The sequence below is a fragment of the Gekko japonicus genome, unplaced genomic scaffold, assembly GCF_001447785.1.
Source record: "Gekko japonicus isolate JY-2015 unplaced genomic scaffold, Gekko_japonicus_V1.1 scaffold2042, whole genome shotgun sequence".
NCBI lineage: Eukaryota > Metazoa > Chordata > Lepidosauria > Squamata > Gekkonidae > Gekko > Gekko japonicus.
In genome coordinates, this window is record NW_015176514.1 from 3,369 (window position 1) to 26,033 (window position 22,665).

The 22,665-nt window shown below is 45.3% G+C and overlaps 1 protein-coding gene across 1 annotated transcript in view; it reads left to right on the forward strand.

The window, feature by feature from the left end:
* Positions 1–17,722: 17,722 nt before the first annotated feature.
* The window catches only part of JMY (junction mediating and regulatory protein, p53 cofactor), a 57,877-nt gene continuing 52,934 nt past the window's right edge, over positions 17,723–22,665 (forward strand). Inside the window, exon 1 of the mRNA XM_015427365.1 lies at positions 17,723–18,000. Coding sequence (XP_015282851.1) covers positions 17,767–18,000 — 234 coding nt within the window. The 5' untranslated portion in view covers positions 17,723–17,766. The remainder of the gene's footprint in view (positions 18,001–22,665) is intronic.

The window sequence follows — 22,665 nt, forward strand, 5'->3', positions numbered from 1 at the left end:
TCCCGAAGATACATGGGTCCCAGACCATTTTGAGTGTTGTCAGAAAATTGTCTTTGAGATAGTGGAGTTTAGTCAGTGTTCCCTCTAAGCTGAGTTAGTGTGAGCTAGCTCACAGTTTTTTTAGCCTCCGGCTCATGCCTTTTTGCCTTAGCTCAGGAAGGATGGCTCCAAAGCAAACTAATTTATGCAGTAGCCAAATCGCTTGCTCCAACTTTAATGCCAGTAGCTCACAAAGTAGAATTTTTGCTCACAAGACTCCACAGCTTAGAGGGAGCACTGAGGCACTATACACAATACAGAAAATGGATTTCAAGGTATAAGGCAATGCAATAAACTCAGGTGATACCTACAACAGTCAGAGCAGTGGACTAAAACTGTGTTCCAGTATAAAGAGACCATCTAGGAATGTTCCATTCTACTACAAATCCCATTCCTTTTTAAAAATGCCCTTTTATGTACAGTAAGTTTGGATTTAATTGAAAAACCCTTACCACAATTTGAACATTTATATGACTTCTCCCCTGTATTAATTGTTTGATGTGAAGTAAGGATGGCACGGTACTGAAGAGCCTTCCTAGCAGGGCTGGTTTTCTAGCCAATTGATAGAAGGAGCGACACTCATTGTTATCTGGAATCTGTAACATTTAATTGCAACCTGAATTAACATTTATCACAGTGAATTCAAGGATAATTTAGGTCAACCATCATTGTTGTTGTTGTTTACCAGGGTGCCCATTCTGATATCTTTTTAAATTGCAAAACACTGACGCAATCTTAATTAGGAGGCAAAAGAATTTAAGATCACAGTGCCAGTGTAGTGAAGTTAATGGTTTCGTTTATTTCATCTTAAACCCACTGAAATAATACAAAACAGCAAGAGTCCAGTAGCACCTTAAAGACTAACATAGCACTTCTTCAAATACCAGCGACTCATGAAAGCTCATACCCTGCCACAAATTTTGTTAGTCTTCAAGGTGCTACAGGACTCTTGCTCTTTTCTACTCCTAAGGTAAAGGTAAAGGTTCCCTTGCTCGAAAGCCAGTCGAATCCGACTCTAGGGTTGCGGTGCTCATCTCCGTTTCAAAGCCGAAGAGCCAGCACTGTCCGAAGACGTTTCCGTGGTCATGTGGCCGGCATGACTAAACACCAAGGCTCACGGAATGCTGTTACCTTCCCACCGAAGTGGTACCTATTTATCTACTTGCAATTTCTTGCTTTCGAACTGCAAGGTTGGCAGGAGCTGGAACTAGAGACGGGAGCCCACTCCGTCATGCAGCACACTCGGGTCTCGAACTGCTGAACTACTGACCTTCCACAGCCCGCAGTTCAGCGTCTTAACCACAGCTCCTTTCTACTCCTACAGACAGACTAACACAGCTACCCATCTTGATCTATCTCCATTTAAATAAATGCACTTAGTCTGGTCCAGGCTGGCCTGATCTTGAAAGCTAAGCAGGGTCAGCCCTGGGTAGTATTTGGATGGGAGACCACCAAGGAATTCCAGCGCCCTATGGAGAGGCAAGCAATGGTAAACCATCTCCACTAGTCTCTTGCTTAGAAAACTCTGTGGGGTCACCGTAAGCCAGCTTCCACTTGATGGCACTTTCTACCACCAGACTGGAGTATTTCTTCATTGGGTTTCATAGGATTCGTATCCTTATACTAATGCTGAAGTTGCCCCCGGAGTGCGGATATCTAAATCTGCACTTCGGGGGCACCTGGGGGGGAGGGAGAGGTTTGTGCACACGTGGGCCAGTCCCCACGTGTGCACAAAAATAAAAAATGTTAAAAAAATTTTTTGGGGGATGTTTAAATCCCCCCCGAAAGTGCAAGAGCGTCTCCTGCGCGTGCGCAGGAGATGCTCTGTGACCTACCGGGCTTGCGTGTGGGGGAAGGGAGCACGGTGAGGCACAGCAGTGGCAGCGGTGGGGGAGAAAGACCGGTGAGGAGGGGGAAGAGATGTGGAGCCAGCGTTCCCGTGAAGGGAAGAGAAGTGGCCTGCGTCCGAGGGGGAGAAGGCGGCGCTCCAGAGACACACACACACACACACACAGAGGAGCTGGGGGGGAGAGGCAATGGGGGGAGATGGAGGGGGGGTGGAGGACAGGGGAGAACCAGCAGGATGGGGGGGTACTTACCTCCTCCTGCTGCTTCCTCCTCTGCCTCCCTCCACCACCACCACCCCTCGAATATCGCGGGTCCCCCCTTGTTGTTTTCTAATTCTGTAATCTGTCTTGGGAAGGAAGATGTCATGGTATAGGCCAATTTCTTCAGATCTCAGAAGCTATGCAGGGTTGGTATGTGGAAGGGAGACCACAAAGGAAGACTCTGCAGAGGAAGACAACGGCAAACCACTTCTGCTTCTCACTTGTCTTGAAAGCTCCCTTGCTGGGGTCACCATAAATTGGCTGTGACTTAACAGCACTTTACTCACACACACACACAAACACACAATATCTGTCTTGAGTCTCAGTGAGAAAGGTGAACAATAAATGAAGTATCTAAAATAATGACTGGATTTCTAGCTTTCCTGCAGCTTTGGGGTTCCGTTTACTTCCATAGGTCCATTGGCTTTCTTATCCGCCTAGTTGTTTGTAAGCTTTTAAAACGTTTGGCATTCTACTTTACCAGTCTTCACTCTTAGGTTCCTAGCTTTTGCATTCAAACATCTATATATATTGTAATCCTTTTAGTCTTTAAAACAATCTGACACTGGGCTTAATTTGGCTGCTTCTAATCGGATTTTATATGCATAACGTTAGCTTCTACCCAGTCCCCCATTTTAAAACTTAGCATGTGTTCATCCTCATTCCAGATGGATGAGTCATCCAATCTGAATTCAGTACTTTCTAGCCTTTCTCCAGCTGTTAGTTTAAAAACTTATCTGCAACCTGTTTAAGTTTAAATACCAGTTGTAGAGTCAATTTTTTAAATGTAAAAAGTGCCTTTTTGCCTAACAAATCCAAATCCATTCTGACAGCATCAACTTCTCACCGAGATCCTGTCTGCATGACTAGCTAATCCTATACATGCATTAGGAAACATTTCTGAAAACCTTTGATCTGAAACGTTTAGCCTCTGGGGCCTCATGATATTATTAGTATCAATAGGTTCATGGCATGACAGCCTTTTCGCAGTCTGAAAAGTGGGGTTCGTGGGCATTGACTATAGTGCTGCTGTTCTACAGCACAGTGGAGAAATACTGCTGGTGGAGGTAGATTGGCTCATAAAGTAGACTGCTTGTTAAACAGCAGCTCACCATTTTGAACTGAACACAGAAGAAGAGGAAGAAGAAGAGGAAGAAGAGGAGGAGGAGGAAGAGGAGGAAGAGGAGGTTGGATTTATACCCTGCCCTTCACTTCCCGAAGGAGTCTCAGAGCGACTTACAATCTCATTCCCTTCCTCTCCTCACAACAGACACCCTGTGAGGTAGGTAGGGCTGAGAGAGCTCTTTCGAGAACTGCTCCTAAGAGAATAACTTTGAGAGAACTTGTGACTGACCCAAGGTCACACCAGCAGCTGTATGTAGAGAAGTGGGGAAGCAAATCCGGTTCTCCCAGATTAGAGGCCGCGCTCCCAACCACTACACCAGATTGGCTGTCTTTATTTTCTTGCCTCTTTACATTGGATATGAAGCAAGATTTGAGAGGCTGTGGGTTGAAGGTTCCTGGAAAAAGTAGAAAGCTGGTTGTGCCCAGTATTGAACTGAGTGAAAAACTGGGATTGTCAGTTTGGGGGTTAAAAGAGACTAAATTAGCCAAAGGAATATCCTTGGTATGGGAGGATGTAAAAACATGTAGTTGGAATTATCCATCAAGTGGAATCTGTCTGACCATAACTGTCTCTCTAACAGTGCCATCGTAAACGGAGTTATACTTTGATGGACTTAGAAGAGTTTAATGGTGGAGTGGTGTAGTGGTTAGACTGTTGGACTGGGATATTCAGGTTTGAATCCCTACTCTGCCATGAAAGCTTGCTGGGTGACCTTGGGCCAATTACAGAGTCTTGGTTTCACCTGCCTGACATGGTTGTTGAGAGGATAAAATGGAGGAAAGATGTAAGCTGCTTTGGGTCCTCATTGGGGGGAAAGGAGGGTGGTGTAGAAATGAAATAAAGAAATACAAATGGAAGTGAGGGAGGGAACTGAGGGGGGAACCCTGCCATAGAGAAGCCTTACATTAATACATTGGGAGGTGAGTGGATGGTAAGTTAAGCAAGCTTCCCTATGAAATTATATGTTTATCTCCAAAGATGACAGTGACTTGATGGGTAATTATTCTGGAATTCTGCGGAGGGACCAAGAGCGAAACCAGTAAGGGATTGGAACCCTAAATGGAGAATTATTTTAATAACAATCAAACTTCTTAAATACAACTGAGTATTAGTAGAGGCCCCCACAGAGCCCATGTGTGCAGAAGTGATTGGTGGTGGCAGAGAGAATCTTACAGGCCTTTGCATGCCAGCTTGCTGTTTGAAAAGGGGATCCTTGAAGGTGTTTTATGTTTTTGTGAATACAGGTCCTGTTAATTTGATCCAGAAAGACTGGTGTTGGGAAAGCACACTATAGGGCTGTGGTGTCGTTAAGGTGAATAAGGAAATGCTGTGGAGAAGGAAACACTGACAAGAAGGAAGGGTCCTCAGTCAGCATATTTTATATTTGTCATGAGGGTCAGATCCCAAGACACAGTAGTAATGGCAAGTGGGCCAGAGCCTGAGTCTTAACAGTGATGGTCCCCCCAAGGAGCACTGTAAACGACTGTTCTCATTCCATAGCAATGCTGCAAATACATGATAAAACAGTACAATCCCATGCAGAGTGATTTCAATGGGTTTAGACGGGAGTAGCTCTGCATAGGATTGCACTGTAAGAAAGGTTACAGTAAAACATACCAAAAATGGATGAATGCACCCAAGCGACATTCCTTTCATGAGTATGTTAAGCAAACAACAGATGCTTTTGATGACAAATTGATGTAAAGCACTGACTAAAGTCAAGCTGCAGTATGTTACCAAACAGGAATTTGTAATAACCAACGTATTGTTTATATTGTGCCTCATGTAAAAAAGAATGTAAACATTCTGACACACCTCTAGAAGCAAGGGTTTGGTAGAGCTATGTGGCAGACAAGATTTTAAAAGGTAGTTTTTGTTACTAAACTAAGGAGCATCCAGAAAAATAAAGATTTTGTGTACAAAAATGCAGAAGTGGAACAATATAGAAAGACTCACTTGCCCTGAATATATGTTACTGCCTATTAAAATCTAATCTGTAATTCCTCTGTTATAATAGAGTAGGCTACACCCTCCATCCCAATGTATCATTAAACAAGGACGCCATGAAACTGGTACATTCCTATGCAAATCTCACATGTAAGATGCAATAAACTATGAATAAATTATAGCCTTCCATTGGCAAGTCTACAGCTGTTTTTTTTTCTTTTGGGAGTGTGTAAAAGATCACCGCAGACTGTGACTGCAGCCATGAAATTAAAAGACGCCTGCTCCTTGGGAGGAAAGCGATGGCGAACCTAAACAGCATGATAAAAAGTAGAGACATCACCCTGCCAACAAAAGTCTGCATGGTCAAAGCAATGGTATTCCCAGTAGTCATGTATGGCTGCGAGAGCTGGACTATAAGGAAGGCCGAGCGCCGAAGAATAGATTCTTTTGAACTATGGTGCTGGAGGAGACTCTTGAGAGTCCCTTGGACTGCAAGAAGAACAAATCAGTCAATCCTCAAAGAAATCAACCCTGACTGTTTCCTGGAAGGCCAGATAATGAAACTGAAGCTCAAATACTTTGGCCACCAAATGAGAAGGGAGCACTCACTGGAGAAGACCCTGATGCTTGGAAAGATTGAAGGTCAAAGAAGACGGGGACGGCAAAGGATGAGATGGTTAGACAGTGTCATCGATGCAACGAACATGAAGTTGAGCCAACTTCGGAGGACGGCAGAAGACCGGAGGGCCTGGAGAGAGCTCGTCCATGGGGTCGCGAAGAGTCGGACTCGACTGTGCGACTGAACAACAACAAAAGATCATTTAAGATTTTATATTCAAGTTGTTCTGCAATGGAAACGTTGGCCACAGACAGGATACCTCAGGCAATTAGTTGCACAAAGTGCTTGAAATGTGCTGAGATCAAGAACCACAAAAATATAAAAAGGAATAAAATATAAATGTAAGAACTGCAGATATCTTGAGGAATGCAATGTGAGTTATTTGTGGGTTTTGGAAGATACCTGACCTGGATAGCCCAGGCTAGTTAAGTTATATTAGAGTTAAGTTACAGTTGAGTCTTTCAAAGGTATACATTCTTGAATGGTCTGGAAAGCAGATGATGTTTGTGCTTGGGGATTAATTAAGCAAAATATTAACTGATCACATTGATTAGCTAGTATAGCTGATGTTCCATTTAACTAAACCAGCCAGTCTTATATGTGAACAAGGTGTGGAGGATACAAATGTTTTTATGGACTTGGGGTAAAAATTTTAAGGAGGCTACAACTGATGCATAGTTGAGTGTCTACTTACAGGAAAAACACTTTGGAAGAATTTCTTAGGTCAAAGTTACATTGCTATTTCTGACTGAAACTCAGTCTTACTTTAGATGGAAAGGACAGTGTCACTGACGGTACTGTGAAAAGTGAAGAATCAAAGAGATAAACAATGAAGAATATGGAATATCTAAACTGATCTGCATACAAGAAGTCAGTTATGAGTTGGTTTCAGCACTCTGGCCTTCCACTGGTGGAAAAGGGGAAATTTTAATGATTTCCCGATCACACTGCAGACTCCCAAATAGCAACCAGTGATGTTTCTTGAGATCCCCTAAACTCCAGGGAGGCAGCATTTCAAGGGACATGGGGGACTATAGTCCAATGAGGAGACAGGGAAGTTCAATCCTATATGGAGGAATGATGCAGACAGGAGCCAAATACCAGCTGTGCAACTAGTGCTGACTATTGCGGCTGATTAGAACCGTTCCTGCCTTCCTACCATATATAGCACCTTATTTTTTTTATACTACTGTGTTTTTACATTATTATTGTTTATTGTTTTAATGTTTTTATCGCCAACAGTCTTATAAGCTGCCCTGAGCCTGCTTTGGCAGGGAGGGCGGGGTATAAATCAAATAAATCAAATCAATCTGATGGATCATTGGATTTAATTCTAGAGTTTTTCATTTGGAAAAATGTGATGAGTTTTCCTGAATAAATATCTTCTTGTTTAGGATACAGATTTGGGTTTATGGATGGTTTATGGGTTGACTGAACTGATAATTTTGAGTGTGACTGCCTAACACATCTAATTACATGTGTTACTCTGGATGCAGGAAGACTGGATAGCTAGAAGAAGGGAATAGTATATGCTGCAGGCCTTCAAGAACCTAGTAAAGCTGATGATGTATATACTGTACACATTTGCAAAACTGGTGGTGACCCTGATGACCTGCCCTGACCTTCAGACTGATTACCTGTGAGGACTCATAATGTACACGTCAGCCATGGGGTGCAGCTCATAAGAAAATAAGCATGTCACAAGTGAAGCACACATTAATGACACAACTATTGTAGGCTGGAGAACAAAATCATCACTCCAATAAAAATAAGGATAATGTTCTAATTCCTGGCTGTTGATATCTTTATGAATTCTATGTTGGTTCATGCATCTGACAAAACATCTGACAAAGTAAGTTAGAGTGGTTGCAGACTGCTTGAGGTCTTCAGTGAGTGAATACATAGACTTGTTATTACATGTTGTTTTCCATGGATTAGTATCTATGTTTAAAAAAAGGAAGCTCTTCATTAATAACATTACATAGTAGTAGTAACATTAAATAACATGCTTGCTTGCTGTTAATTAGACAGTGTTTTTTAATACATCTTTTTCCATCTCCACCAAAGTTTTTTTTTAAAATATACTCAAGTTGCAAATAGTTTTCTAGTGTCTTCTACTGTGGCATGTAATCTGAATTCAGGGGTCGTTTCGTAGAAAAAGAGCTAGGGGGACTCATTAGCATACCTCATTAGCATATGCCACACCCCCTGACATCACTGGAAGTGTGTCATAAGGCCACACCCCCTGACATCACCGGAAGTGTGTCATAAGGCCACAAACCCTGCTCCCAGTGGTCCCGGCCGCCGCCGGCCTTGCAGCTCCACTGCCGAGCCCCATGAGGGGCCTGGCGGTGGACCTGCAAGGCCGGCGGGAGTGCAAGGAAGCCCTGCGAAGGCCCTCCCTGGCCCTAGGCAGGTAGTGGTGGGAAGAGGCAGGGAGGAAGCAACTTACCCTCTCTCTTCTCCTGCCTCCTCCTGGCTGAATGAGGGCCAGAAGCGGGGCGGCCGGAAGCAGGGGGCAGGGCTTCGTCATGTGGCCCCCCCCCCCCCCCCCCCCCCGCGGGACCTGGCTGAATGAGGGCCAGAAGCGGGGCGGCCGGAAGCAGGGGGCAGGGCTTGTACCTCACCCGGGGGAACTGCGATCCCCCGCGATCCCCCCCCGAAATGACCTCTGTCTGAATTAAATCAGCACAACAACATCCATGTTACAGGCTGTCTTCCAAATTACAGCAAGGATTCTTATGAAGAATGTAGCGTGGAAGACTCATCTGAAATACAGTAGGTACAAGGTTCCTTGTTTCTTTTTGGAAATTTAATGGGAAAGCGGCCTATGGCTTCCATTTCTAAAAAGTATCTACAGATGAGAGCCAGTTTGGTGTAGTGGTTAAGTGTGTGAGCTCTAGTCTGGGAGAACCGAGTTTGATTCCCTACTCCTCCACTTGAACCTGCTGGATGACCTTGGGCAAGTCATAGTTCTGTCAGAGCTGTTCTCTCAAGGACAGTTCTGGAAAGAGCTCTCTCAGCCCCACCTACCTCACAGGGTGTCTGTTGTGGGGAGGGGAAAGGAAAGGAGTTTGTAAGCTGCTCTGCGACTCCTTCGGGTAGGAAAGGGTGGTGTATAAATCCTGTCTCCTCCTCCTCTTCTTCATGGAATGTAATGTCAGTCATGGGAAGACCTTTTTATATGAATGAGCTATATTTCCACTTTTAAAAGGAATGCAGGCAGCTATTCTATAAGAATGATCTGTTGTGTGGTTTGTGGCTTCCTGTCAGTTCCTTTTTTTCACTGTTTTGGCTTCAGGGTTGTGGTTGAATGTTTCATTTTCTTTTCTTTTTGGAATATACTCCTTTAGTCAACTCTTGCATTAGAGCATAATCCAGATAGTACACTTGCCACCTAGGGTTTGGGAAAAGCTTGTATAAGCATGAAATGCTTCTTGTCCCATAGAAGAGAACAGGGGGGTTGTGTGCCTATGAGTTCTGGATAGAACCTCAGAATACTTAGAACATTCTTAGTATACAAACGCTTGTTACCTGAATCCAATCTCCTTCTTATGCATACTTGTTATGTCATTTCTTGAAAATGTAGTTCTTATGTCTGATTGTCCCTTGATAATACATACCTGAGCAGTTGTGAGAATCAGCCCTTAAAATACCTCTTTATTAAATATTTAAGGATTTTTGTGTCTGGTTCCCAAGATATCCAGATTTTTCCAAGGGATAGCAATAGATTAGGAATCTGGCAGCAGTTTTAGGTATGAGAATTCTGATAATAAGATGGTGTTGTGAAAGCCAACAGTGGGCAAATCTGAGTTGCATAAATTGTAGGACAACCTCTGAGAGGGATGCATTAATATTTACAGCTCCCAACATTACGGGTGAGGAATGATGCATGCACTCCTGAACAGTGCATAAATTAGCAAATAAATTTCTTTAGGAAATGAGGGTAAGACAATTTTGTTTTGGCTTCTGTGTGGTACACAAGAACAGAGTAAGCAGGATGGGGCAGGCCCTGTTTACTTAGGTGATTGAAATGACAACACACATATTGCTTAGACTAGTTAATATTTTTGTGGACTATTGCCTTTGGTGGACTTATTCCCAAGGTTGCTATATCGGTGTGTGCGCGTAGGTGTGTATAGATACACAAGCACATGAACATATGAACCTCCCAGAGCGAGCGAGCAAGAGAGATTGGTGGGTTGTTTCCGTTTTTAATGGCTGATTCATTTTTTAGTGCTGATCTGGGGTACATTTTTTTTTAGTGAGGAACTGTTGGTCACCAGTGTCTGCAACAGAGTTAAAATTTGCCCCTCATGAAATGTGTTACTTTTAGCAGCTGTCCTATTCCCTTCCGCCTATCAATGCCCTGTCCCACAGGCTTGCCCACGCCTTTTGACGGCCTCAGCTCTAAAATGGGGAGGGGGTCTGAGATTCACCCCGTTCCCTAGGGCTGCCAACCTCCAGGTGCGTCCTGGAGACCTCCCAAAATTACAACTTCTCTCCAGACTACAGAGATCAGTACACTTGAAAAAAGGCTGCTTTAGAAAGTGCAGTCTGTGACATTATACTCTGTTGCGATCCCTCCCCTCCCCTCCCCAAACCCTCCCCTCCCCAGAGTCCACCCCCAAATATCCAGGAATGTCCTAACCTGAAGTTGGCAAAATTTCCAGGAATGTCCCAATTTCGAGTTGGCAAAACTTCCTTTCCACCAGCTGGCTCCTCTGCAGCACACAGCCAGCAACACCCATGTGTCCTTATTGGTCTCTAACACTTAAAAGTCAGCCTAAAGCGGGGGCAGGTCCATCCACAGCTTCCTGGTTCTAGTGGGTGTAGGAAGGTGAAGCTTCTCCCTAGAGCTGGACAGCTAATTGATTGATAGATCCAGCCTCACACTTCACTTTTTAACCCGTCCCATCCCTGTTTCAACCCCATAACTCCTCTCCTGATCCCTGTTACTGTGCTGGGCTCCTTCTGTATTACTGACCCTCATAAGCTTGCCAGCTGCAGCTTGAGAAATTCCAGAAGATGAGGGTAGTGCCTGGAAAGGGAGGGGTCTGGCCAAGGGGGAGAGAGCTCAGTGGGCATGTGATGCCATACAGTCAGCCTTCAAAAGCAGCCTGTTCCTCCAGGAGAACTGATCTCTGTAATCCGGAGATCCATTGGGATTCTGGGAAAGTTCCAGGCCTCACCTAGAAGTGGTTAACCTTCAGTCCCTGGCTGAGTAGCCAGCAGGGTTCCTGCCATGTACAGAAAACCCCTACCTAGCAGGGACACTGGATGGCTCCCCTGCATCTCAGCTCTGCCCCTCCTAAGAGTCAGGGATATCTCTAACCCCTGGCAGCAGCATGCTAACTTTCTTCCATATAATTCTATAGGAAATGGAGAAAGGAAATGTTCTATACTCGGAAAGACTACTGGGGTGTCAAAACTGCCCCCTCATCCCAGACATTGTGGTGGCTAATGCCAGGGATAGATAAAACACCCCTCCCTTGAGGAATGCCCAAATATAATTTCTTCTAGGTAAACAGATGGCTACTGTTTACTCTTGTATAAAAATCTGAAGTGCTGAATCTGGAAACACTGTCATAATGCAAGGGGGGAAATTTCCTTGCCCCAGCAGGTGACACTGGTCATTGCACCCCAAAGAGAATCCCTGTGGTATACAGCTTGTAGCCTTACCTGTGCCCATCCACAATGCTGATACACCATTATGTTTTTGCATTGGTGCTGCACTTGGTATGTCCAGAAGCATTAACTTCCTGGCCCAGCTAATTTCTAGAGACGCCATAAATCACTCTTACTCTCACTGTTGTATTTTAAAAATGTTTATATTAGTATAGTTTTGCAATTTGCATTCCAGTACAGAAACAAAAGCACACCATATATGGAAATCACTTTGCTCATCTGTGCATTGTTGGTTGCTTTTATTTTTTACTTAATATTTTTGTAAGCATGAAACTGAACAGCCACAGTGTTATATGTTTATATATAACACCAACATTCTTCCTGTTTCTCCAGAGCAGGCAATAGTCGAGGCACAGAATCTATAATATGAGTGATAATGTTCTCTGCCTTCACTGGCTTCCACAGACTCAAAAATACACCAAAAATTGCATTTTGTCTAGGACAGCTCCAGAGGAAATGAAACAATAAACTACAAGGCTGCTGTGATGAATTATTTCTTTGGCTTTTCCAATGAAGAATGAATAACTGTACCAATTCAATTGTTCCAATAGCTTTTCGCATCATAGTCTTTTCATTACTCTGGCACTCTGTTTAGTTTAAGGTTGCAAGGCTTTAAGGGCTGGTGGAAAGGACTTCAGAGACCCACAGTCAGCATCACACATAAGGGATTTTTATACCGCTATATAAATTTCAGTGTTTCATTTCTTTATGAGCAGGGGAGTGTCTGTAGCTGGGGAAAAGAACACGTGCTTGTCTTATATCCCTTCAGCATAACAGTGGCCCTCCAATTTTTCTTTTATCATAGCTACCCACTGGCAGTGATTCACAGAATTTTATCTTTATACTGGAGCATATCTGGCAAGCACACCTTTTTGGCTGGGAGGTACTAGCTAGCCTTTATGCTTATGTCTACTATTATACTTGGACGTAACTCACATTGAAATCACTGGCATTTACTTCTGAATAAATATAATGTTCATGTATATATTGAATAGTGAAATTCAGGAAGAAGAGATTGGATTTATACCCCGCCCTTCACTATCCAAAGGAGTCTCAGAGCTGCTTACAAGCTCCTTCCCCCCCACACACAACAGACACCCTGTGAGGTAGGTGGGGCTGAGAGAGCTGTGACAGAAACTGCTCTTTTTCAAGAACAGCTATGCCAGAACTATGGCTTGCCCAAGGTCATCCAGCAGGTGCAAGTGGAGGAGTGGGGAATCAAACCCGGTTCTCCCAGATTAGAGTCCGCACACTTAACCACTACACCAAACAGTCAGAAAGCTAGATTTCGATTATACACATAAGAATCTATTTGTTGAAACAGGCAGAGAAAAGTATACATTGAAGTTAAAAATCTCCTGAATTCTATATATATTGGGCTATTGGTTACTGAGACCAATGAATGCAGGTTGCACATTTTACTTGCTCAAATGGCACACCTGTGGTGAAAGTTTCTTTCATATAATGTAAAGCCATTTTCATCTGCCAGTGGGTATCTGGATGGGGATATGAGGGAAGGACCCTCACAAGGGATGTTTCTGAGGCTACGAATACGAGGAAAACACTGAACTGTGCATCAGCAACATCAGAAGGCAGCTTTTTATCTCGAATTTGTTCTCTATGGAGATACTCATAGTATAATAAAAAGGTATCTCATAGTATAATAAAAAGGTATCTTGTGAAAAAACAGTGCGGGTGTTTATTTTGCCATGAACTCATAGATTGGAAAGCCAAGGAACAAAGGTTTCTCAGTCTGCATATTCTATGTCACAAAGAAAAACATGCTTGCTTCACACAAAGCGACACACATTTTTTTCTCAATACAAAGATTATCTCTACATGGGGAGGGGGGAGTGTGAAACTGCTTAAAACATCTGCTTGGTGATTTGTATGCTTCCTGGGGACAAACAGAACCTCCTTCCACTTATGTTATGGGTGACAAAATAGAATCAGTAGCTCCTGTGGTTGAGCCTATTGATTAATGTCAGTGATACCACTGAAAACATACAGCTTTGTTTCAGGGGCAACAGTAAAATAAAAGAGAGACCATTCCCATGAGGGGAATCTAAAACCCATGATGAAAGAGCGATACAGGGTTAAATGTATCACTCTTGGGCAGCATCTGGCACACGCTGTTTGGACCCAACCGCTACTCTCCACCGTGCTTTGTCTCTTTCAGTGTTCGCTGTCTAGTTTCGCCACCTGCTCCCCTAACCCTCCTTGCCTCCCTGTTCCTGTTCTGTCCCCACCTCAGCTCATTCGTTCAAGGGAATCTTCCTCTTGTCCTCCAAAATTTGACAAAGGAAAATGAAAGTTAAAAAAGAATGAATATGTCAGGGAGCAAGCCAATTCCAAATCCATCCATTTTTAAAATGGGTAAAGCTCTTCTTCCTGATCTCAAAATGTATAGATAGCAGGGCTATAAGTTAAGCTGATGGGGTAAAGAGGGACTGAAAAAGCCTCCTCCTCCTCCTCCGTGGTTATAAAGTACATCTTAGTAGAGAGAGGAATGCCCTCTGTGTGTAAAATGATGCCTGCTGTGATATGCCCATCACCTAAAAAAATGTTTTTCTTCAGAATTACTAGTTTTAATATGCAAATGGATTTAATACTGTTTAATTATTATTAATTATTATAATAATTATAATAATAATTCAATGTTTATACTGCTCTCCCTGCGGAGCAGGCTCAGAGTGGTGCTCTACGGGATTAAAACAATTCATCAATTTATACATACAAATAAATACAACGGTTTTAAAACAAACAATATACAGAGAATAAACCTATATGACATCATATTATGAATTTGCACCCCATTGGTGAGGGACAAAAGTGAGAGGTAGTCAGGTGGCCAATTTGCTGTTAAAACCCAGTTGCTGTCCTCAGCCATATGCTTGCCGGAACATCTCTGTCTTACAGGCCCTGCGGAACTGTAAGAGGTCTCACGGGGCCCTGTTGTTGTTCAGCAGAGAGTTTCACCAAGTTGGAGCCGAAGCTGAGAAGGCCCTGGCCCAGGCTGAGTAAGCTGGACACTCTTTGGGCCAGGGACTGCCAGCCAGGGGTCATTTCCTGTGGGAGCGCACAGGAGCGGAGCTCTGGCAGTAAGGAGCCCAGCGGGCGGGCACATGCAACAAGCCCCACCCCCTGCTCCCAGCAGCCCTCAGTTGGGCCACGAGGAGCAAGAAGCAGCCAGGTAAGTTGCAGAGGGCCCCCCCCGCCCGCCTTCAGGTACAAGCTCTCCCTCGTCTGTGAGGGCAGATCTGCGCGTTCCCCCCCCCATAGCTAGCAATCCAGAACAGTCCAGTGGCACCTTTAAGACCAAGTTTTATTCAGTGACAAGCTCTCCCTCCTCTGTGAGGACAGATCTGCACGTCCCCCCCCCCCAATAGCTAGCGATTCAAAAGAGTCCAGTGGAGCCTGAGTGGCGGGTGTTGCCTTCTGACACACTTCCGGTGATGTCAGGGTGTGTGGCATATGCAAATAAGTTATGCTTATAATTTATGCTAATGAGATCCTGTACCTCTTTGTCTACGAAATGACCCCTGCTTCCAGCAGATGTTGTTTTCCTGAGCGCAATGCTCTCCTGTAGTATAATGGAACAGCTCAGGAGGCTGCTTTCAGGAGGGAACAGGATTGTAGTCTGTTGCAATGTTTATTGCATGTATCACCTTGCTTTTACTGCACTGTCTTCAACCTTTGTAACCCACTTTCTGCATTATGGTATGTCATGGCTCAGACAGGTTGCTTAGCTTTGTTTTGCTTGTGTTGTTTTCCAGTTCTGTAATCCTAGTCCCACTGCATTGTTTGTGCTATTTTATGTTCTCTGACTGAATTGCTCTAGTGGGGCTATACCTGAAGTACACAATAAACAAATAAAATACTACAGTTTCATTAAGAAAGAAGAGGAGGAGGAGGAGGAGATGGGATTTATACCCCACCCTTCACTACCTGAAGGAATTTGAGAGTGACTTACAATCTCCTTTCCCTTCCTGTGAGGTAGGTGGGGCTGAGAGAGTTCTTTCGAGAACTGCTCTTTCCAGAACAGCTCTGAGAGAACTATGACTGACCCAAGGTCACACCAGCAGCTGCTTGCGGAGGAGTGGGGAATCACTGGTTCTCCCAGATTAGAGTCCATGCTCCTAACCACTACACCGAACTGGGTGACTGCCCACATAGATATTGGCTGTGGTTAGGAATGCTCCTTTTATCTCTTTACATTTGCTAGGACTATGCCCCCTTGGGGTAGCCTAAAACATTTTGGTGCTGAAAATCCAAATGATTTATTTATTTAATTCTATTTATATCCCGCCCTCCCTGCTAAAGCAGGCACTGCATGGTGGTGAAAACATCGTTTGTCCTGAAACTTGCCACCTGAGTGTCACTTTGCCTAATGCTAGGGACTGAACACAGCTTTTAAAACCCTAGGTTTGTACGTTTTGGCTCAGAATTAAGCACTGACTCCCACAAAGATTTCCAGTTTATATATTTCCTGCATGAAGCCCTGCTGACAGAAGATGTATGCCTATTGCGCAGAACTGACATTCAGCTGTAAGGCTGTTAGAGTGCTGGTCTGGACGGTATATGGAGCCGCAAACCAAAAATACGAACTGCCCTGCCCAGCATTCAGGACACATTAGCCGCACAACTGCCTGGTTTCCACTGTCCACTCATTTCGCGAAGCTCCCACCGCCACACTATCACCCAGCCAGCTGCCCCCAAAGGCTCCGGTGAGGGCTGGGCTGGCGCTTGGGTCGGATTCCCTCCGAAAGGGCGCCTGAGCTTGACGCGCGCAGCCTGGGTGGCTTCAATGGGCACATTGTTCGAGCGAGAGCGATCATTTTAGCGGGGGTGGGGTGGGGAGGAGAGACGAAGCCTGACAACAACAAAGGCGCTCCTGGGCACTCAGGAGGGAGAAACCGGAGAAAGAAGGAAATCTGGTCGGGCCGGACGGCAAAAGACGAGCGACAGCGGGGAGTCCCGCCCTCCATCTCCCCCGCACCCCAAACTGGCGTCGCGGGGGGCGGCGGCGGAGGAGAAGGAGGCGGAGCCGCGGGCCGAGCCGGAGAGTGGTGTAAAGGAGGCGCCGAGTAGGCTTCTTGATGCGGGCGGTGGAAGCGCGCCGGAGGCGGAGCAGCGCCAGTAAACAGATCCGGGGCCTCCACGTGATCGCCTGAAGTACCTGTACGCCTGCCTATTGACGGCATTGTCCCCGCCAGGCAGCCGCCGTCCGGCCTCAGAATCACAAAGCCGAGAGAGAGCGCGAGCGCGAGAGGGAAGGGGCGCGCGCGCGCCGCAGAGGGCTGAGGAGGCCGCGGCGGCCGTTGTGGGGGACTGACGACTCTCTGGCGCGCCTCAGCCTATCCCAGCGTTTGTTTCCCATCGCATCGCCACCGCATCCATCCTGCCTGCCTGCCTCCCTTCGGTGTCGGCTAAAATGGCTGATGCTGGGCAGTGAGCGAGCGCGAGGGGTGGTGGTGGTGGGGAAGAGCCCCAGTCCGGAGCGGCGGCGGCTGAGGGGAGGGCCGCGCCACCATGAGCACCACCTTCGCCTTGGAGGAGACGCTGGAGGCGGACTGGGTGGCGGTGAGGCCTCATGCCTTCCACGAGCCGGAGAAGCACAAGTTCGTCTTCATCGTGGCCTGGAATGAGATCGAGGGCAAGTTCGCCCTCACCTGCCAAGCAGCCCCGGCAGCAGCAGCCCTGGCGGCGGCGCCGGAGCCGAGCCGCGGCCCTCCTCCAAGGCCGGCGGCGGGAGCCCCCCCGTGCGCAGGAGCCCGGCTTGGAGCGCCGAGCAGGGCCAAGCCAGGAGCTCGCCGGTTTCCCCGGCCCGGGCGGCGGACTCGGTGGTGCTGAGGAGCCCCGGCGGCCGGGCGGCCGAGGGGTCGCAGAGGAGCCCGGCGCGGGCGAGGAGCAGGCAGGCCCGGAGGCCCCAGCCCGGCCCGGAGGTGCCGCTCAGCCTGGCGGCCTGCGCGGCCGAGGAGCTCGAGGTGTTGGAGCTGGGCAAGGACGAGACAGCTGCCGGAGGCCCCGCCGCCGCCGCCGCCCTCCTGCTGCCCTCCTCCCCGCCCGCCGAGCCGTCGGCCGGGGCCTGCGCGGAGGCCGAGGCGCTGTCGGGGGAGGAGTGCAGCTGGGCCGGGCTCTTCTCCTTCCAGGACCTGCGGGCCGTCCACCAGCAGCTGTGCTCGGTGAATTCGGAGCTGGAGCCCTGCTTGCCGGTCTTCCCCGAGGAGCCCTCGGGCATGTGGACGGTGCTCTTCGGGGCGCCGGAGCTGTCCGAGCAGGAGATGGACGCCCTGTGCTACCAGCTGCAGGTTTACCTGGGCCACTGCCTGGACACCTGCGGGTGGAAGATCCTCTCCCAGGTGCTCTTCACCGAGACGGATGACCCGGAGGAATATTACGAGAGCCTGAGCGAACTGCGGCAGAAGGGCTACGAGGAGGTGCTGCAGCGGGCCCGCAAGCGCATTCAGGAGGTGAGGGAGCCGCGTGAGTGGCGGCAGGTCCTAGCTGACAGATCCCCTTCAAGCTTCCTGCCCCGACAGAGCCGCTACTTGTTTTTTCCCCCCGCTGCATCAGTGGGGTTTAACATCCAAAATATGGTGCTGTAGGACGTCAGTTATTTCTCTCTTCTCTGATTAGGAGTAAAATTTTAAGGCGGGAAAGAAACCTTTGGAGAAATACAGCCCCTATACAGGCCAGGCCATATTGAAAGCAAATCCTCTGAAGTTCAGGGGGATGCGTTTCCATGTATCAGGCTTGTTGGTTCTTGCCTTTTTGGGATCTTTCAAATGCTGGTATTCAAAACGTTTTGGTGAGTAGGCATTTAAAGGAGGAACCTAAATGTTTCCATTTTAACTGCTGGAATGATTGCAAAAGAAGAGTGACTGGATTTGGCCAAGTTTGATCACTGCATCTGGTAGATCTTTGAGGTATTTTACTACACCCTATCCTTAAAATTTGTCAAAGCTGAAATATTCAAGTCAGATTTGGATTAGTTTTAACAAGCCTAATGTCAAAAAGAGACACTGAGGGTGGTATCTGTTCTCTGTCTGCCAGATTGGCTGTTATTATACAGAGTAAATATATTGCACTTAGAAAGCTGGGTAGGAGTATGGATGTCATATGTTCAGTTTGCAAGAGCCTGGATGACCATCTATTTAGGATGATGTCCTATCCTCATTGACGTTAATGAGAACAGTAATTAGTGAATGGTATGATGCTTGCAGCGTTGTCAGTTTAGCTGTTTAGGGTCAAAATTGTATCCACAGCACTTGTACTGAAAGACAAAGTTGGAGTCTGTGGCCACTTCCGCACTGTCATTTTTTTTACTCATTTGTCCCTATGGCTCCCCCCCTTTCCCACAAGTGTTTTGCTCCCTCTTGGGACTACTAGAGAGAGCAAAACACATGGGGGGGGACGGGACCCTGAAGTAATAGGGACAAATGAGTGACAGAAATGACAGTGCAGAAGTAGCCTGTTTGTCTCTGAACACTTCCAGAGTCCACATAGCTCTGCTTTTTAGCAGGATGTACCCTTTGTTTGAAATGGGGGTGAGAGTAATTAGAGTTGTTGTCATTTATAGTGCTTTGTTCTTCTGACATATTTGTGGAAGTGTGCTTTGTGCTAAATTTCCAAATCATGTTACTTTTTTAAAGTGCAAGGGGAGAGAGATGTATTTTGAGATGTGTGAAAAGGGTAACTCGGGAATTTATTTCTTAGAGAGGATGTTCTTTACATGCACTTTTGTATAGTTGCTTGTCTCTGTATTAGATCACTGAAAGTGCATTTAACGAAGGTTTCAACTTCTGCTCTGTACTGCTAGGGTTGGAAAAACTTACAGTGCAGTCCTAAAGAAAGTTATGTTCTCCTAAGCCCACTGACTTCAGTGGACTTAGAAGAGCACAACTGCAGTGAAGAGCACAGAATTGCAGTGAAGGGAACCTCAGATAAGTGGTTATCCTTAACATTTGAAATATTTTCTCAGGCCTGCTATTAATGCCTTTGGTATGATTAGACTAAAAGTGAATCAGTCTTTAAGGCCCTAAACTTGGGCTCTGCACACCCAAGACCTATTTTCAGTGTCATGTCTAATGTCCATTCTGTCAATTATGCTTTCAATACTGCATATTACAATTGTAAAAGTATGCAGAAAATACATATTTGTAAACCCATCCCAATTCTGCAGCTCATAATCTACAGTGGTTTGACAAAGCTTTTGATGCATCATCACAGTAGTATGTAAGGGATATGTAAGGCTATATAGCATTGAGTATGCTGTTTACTTTTGCAGGTTGGTTGGTATTACTAGAAATAAGTGACAAACACGTTTTGCAACTCCTCCACCTATTCCCTTGTTAGCTTGTGAAACTGTCAGGTGAAACTTTGTGGCACGAAGTCTCATTTAAATACAATCTTATAGGCTTCATGAGAGCCATGTTTGGCTTGAAACAGATGATTGTCCTAGAGCACTGGCTCAGCAGCTGTGCTTTAGGGTTTCTGTTGACTTCTCCTGATTATTATATGTAATAGGTATTTTAGCAAAACATTAATTAGAAGTAAACGGATTAACCTATTTTTTATATAAAACAAAATCAGGATTGGAAGGCCCTAGTTTTAGTGAATTACTGTGATTTAGGGTAGATTGTATACCCTGACCTGGATAGCCCAGGCTAGCCAGATCTCGGAAGCTAAGCAGGATTGACCCTGGTTAGTATTTGGATGGGAAACCTCTGAGGAATACCAGGGTTGTGATGCGGAGGCAGGCAATGGCAAACCTCCAAAGTCTCTTGCCTTGAAAATCCTTGGGTGCCATTGTGCTCACAAATGTATTTCTTGATGCCCACATCACTCTTCTCCAAAGCAAAGAGCCAGTCCTGGCTAGCTGGAGTAGGAGATTATTCAGAAGCTCTTAGGAGACATCACCTTTGTGTTTGTAGGGAGCACCCATTTGGAGGGAGCTGGCTTCTTCATAGAATGACACATGGCTGGGAACCTCTCAACGTTTGTCACTAACCCCAGTCCCCCTAGCAGCCATTTCGTGGCAGTAAACATTACCTCTTCTCAAATCCAGAAGGGCCCACAGACTCAATATGTTTTGGGACCCCTGGTGCAGATTATAATGCTAATTTAAAGTTGATTTTACTCATTTCTAACATATGCATTTGTGTTGAAAAGATCTGGAAATTAATACTGCACTGGTAAGAATATTTATTGGTAGGTAGAAATTATATTACTCTTACAAGAGTGGATACTTTCTTCAGTAGAACTTTATCACAATACACATGATGTGTGGCTGAAAAGTTAGTCTTAGATTAGACTACCATATTTGTTGATTCTGCCTACCTTTTAGTGCCTTTCTATTCCGCAAAAGATGGCGTATGAGCCCATGTTCCACCTACTTCCTTTGTTTTTGGTACCTGTTCAAATTTAGTTTGTTCAAATTTGCAACATGATAGTGAAAGTACAACTTCACTTCTCAGATGGTTTAAAGGATAATCTGGGTGATGAGAAAATCCTAGGTGCCTGTTTGCATGGACACTTGGAAAATGTTATGCTAGCAACTGAGAAAAGGCAATTTTTGTAGCTTCTAGTGACAAAGAAGCAGTCACTATCCTTGTCTCCTTGGGAAGCTTGTATTTATTCTGGTGTAGTCTGGGGTATAAACACACTGAAAAAAAGAGAGAATGTTAGGTTGATTTGCAAGTAGGTCAAATCCTGAGTCAAACATAAATGCATAATAAAAACAATGGAAGCCAGGACCACTGCCTGTCCCTCTAAGAATGGAGTGAACTAACATGTATGTAGACATGACTCAAGTGGTATTGTGTTTTACTGCAGTGTGGCTTTCTCGTCCCATTAATTCATATCTAATGTCAGTATCTCTGTTCATGTCTGCTGTGTAAACCGACCCATCTTTAATTAAAAAGGTGCTTCATATTTAAGAAAGGAGATAAATTAGGAGGCTTGATCTTTCCCTTCTGGCTCTCAGGTTTCTGCTGTCTGTTACTTGCTTGATAGTGGCTTTCTTTTAAACAAGGAGCTCATATCTCACTTGGCTAAGTTATTCCATGATAATGGAGCAACAGATGACAGGCATTTAATATTAATGTGTAATTCTGATGCAGTGGTTTTCCACACTTCAGGATTGGACTCAGTTCTTTTCCTGAAACATGAACCTGCCAAGCTCATGTGTTCTATACATATTTTCTTTCATGTTACTTTTGCCATCTGTACTTGAAAATGGCTTATGTTGACATACAGGTGGAGATACTGTACTCTAGACTACAAACCCTGCTAGAACTTTCAGAATAAATATGTTCTCAATTTCAAAGAGACCTATAAACTTGGCATGGATCTTGATTCAGATGTCTTTTATGAGCATAAAATACTGTACAAGATTATAGAAAACAAACATCCAAAGATCATGTTTTCAGTTTTAAGTCAAACAGTTTCTGACATATTCTTCTGTTTGACTCAATTAATTGGAATGAAGATATGCAGAGGCAAGTTGAACGTGAGATTTCATTATTTTAGGCATGGTTCAGATATAACAGCAGTCCATGCTTTAGTTTGCTACATGAATGAGCTTGGGGGACATTGTATTTACTCACTCCTAAGATAATTAGTCAAATAAGTTGCTTCTCAGCTAATTTGTTATTTCCACTTTTGTGACAAATCATAATTTGCAAACTATTTCCTCTGCACAGTTGGATTGCAAATAATGGTTTGATTCTGGTTTGCAGGTTCAATTTGGATGAAATGACAATTACACTTATTTCCAGGTTTGTGGGAAACCATAATTACCTTGCGTAAGGGCGGACCGAGATATGGGAGTGCACTAGCTGGAGCATCCTTCAGGTGCATTCACACTCCAGCAAACCGTACTTTGTTATTATTCCTAAATGCTATACTGCTAATTCTATTAATCCTCCTGGACCTCCTGGCTGCTTTCAATACCAACGATCATGATATCTTTCTGGATTGCCTTTAGGAACTGGGACACTGTTCTGTGGTAGTTCTGGTCCTGCCTCAGGGGTTTTAGAAGGTGCTGGGGGACTACAGCTGTGCCCCTTAACCTCTGGCCTATGGGGTTCCCCAGGGTTTCATCTTGTCCCCCATGCATTTCAACATCTATGTAA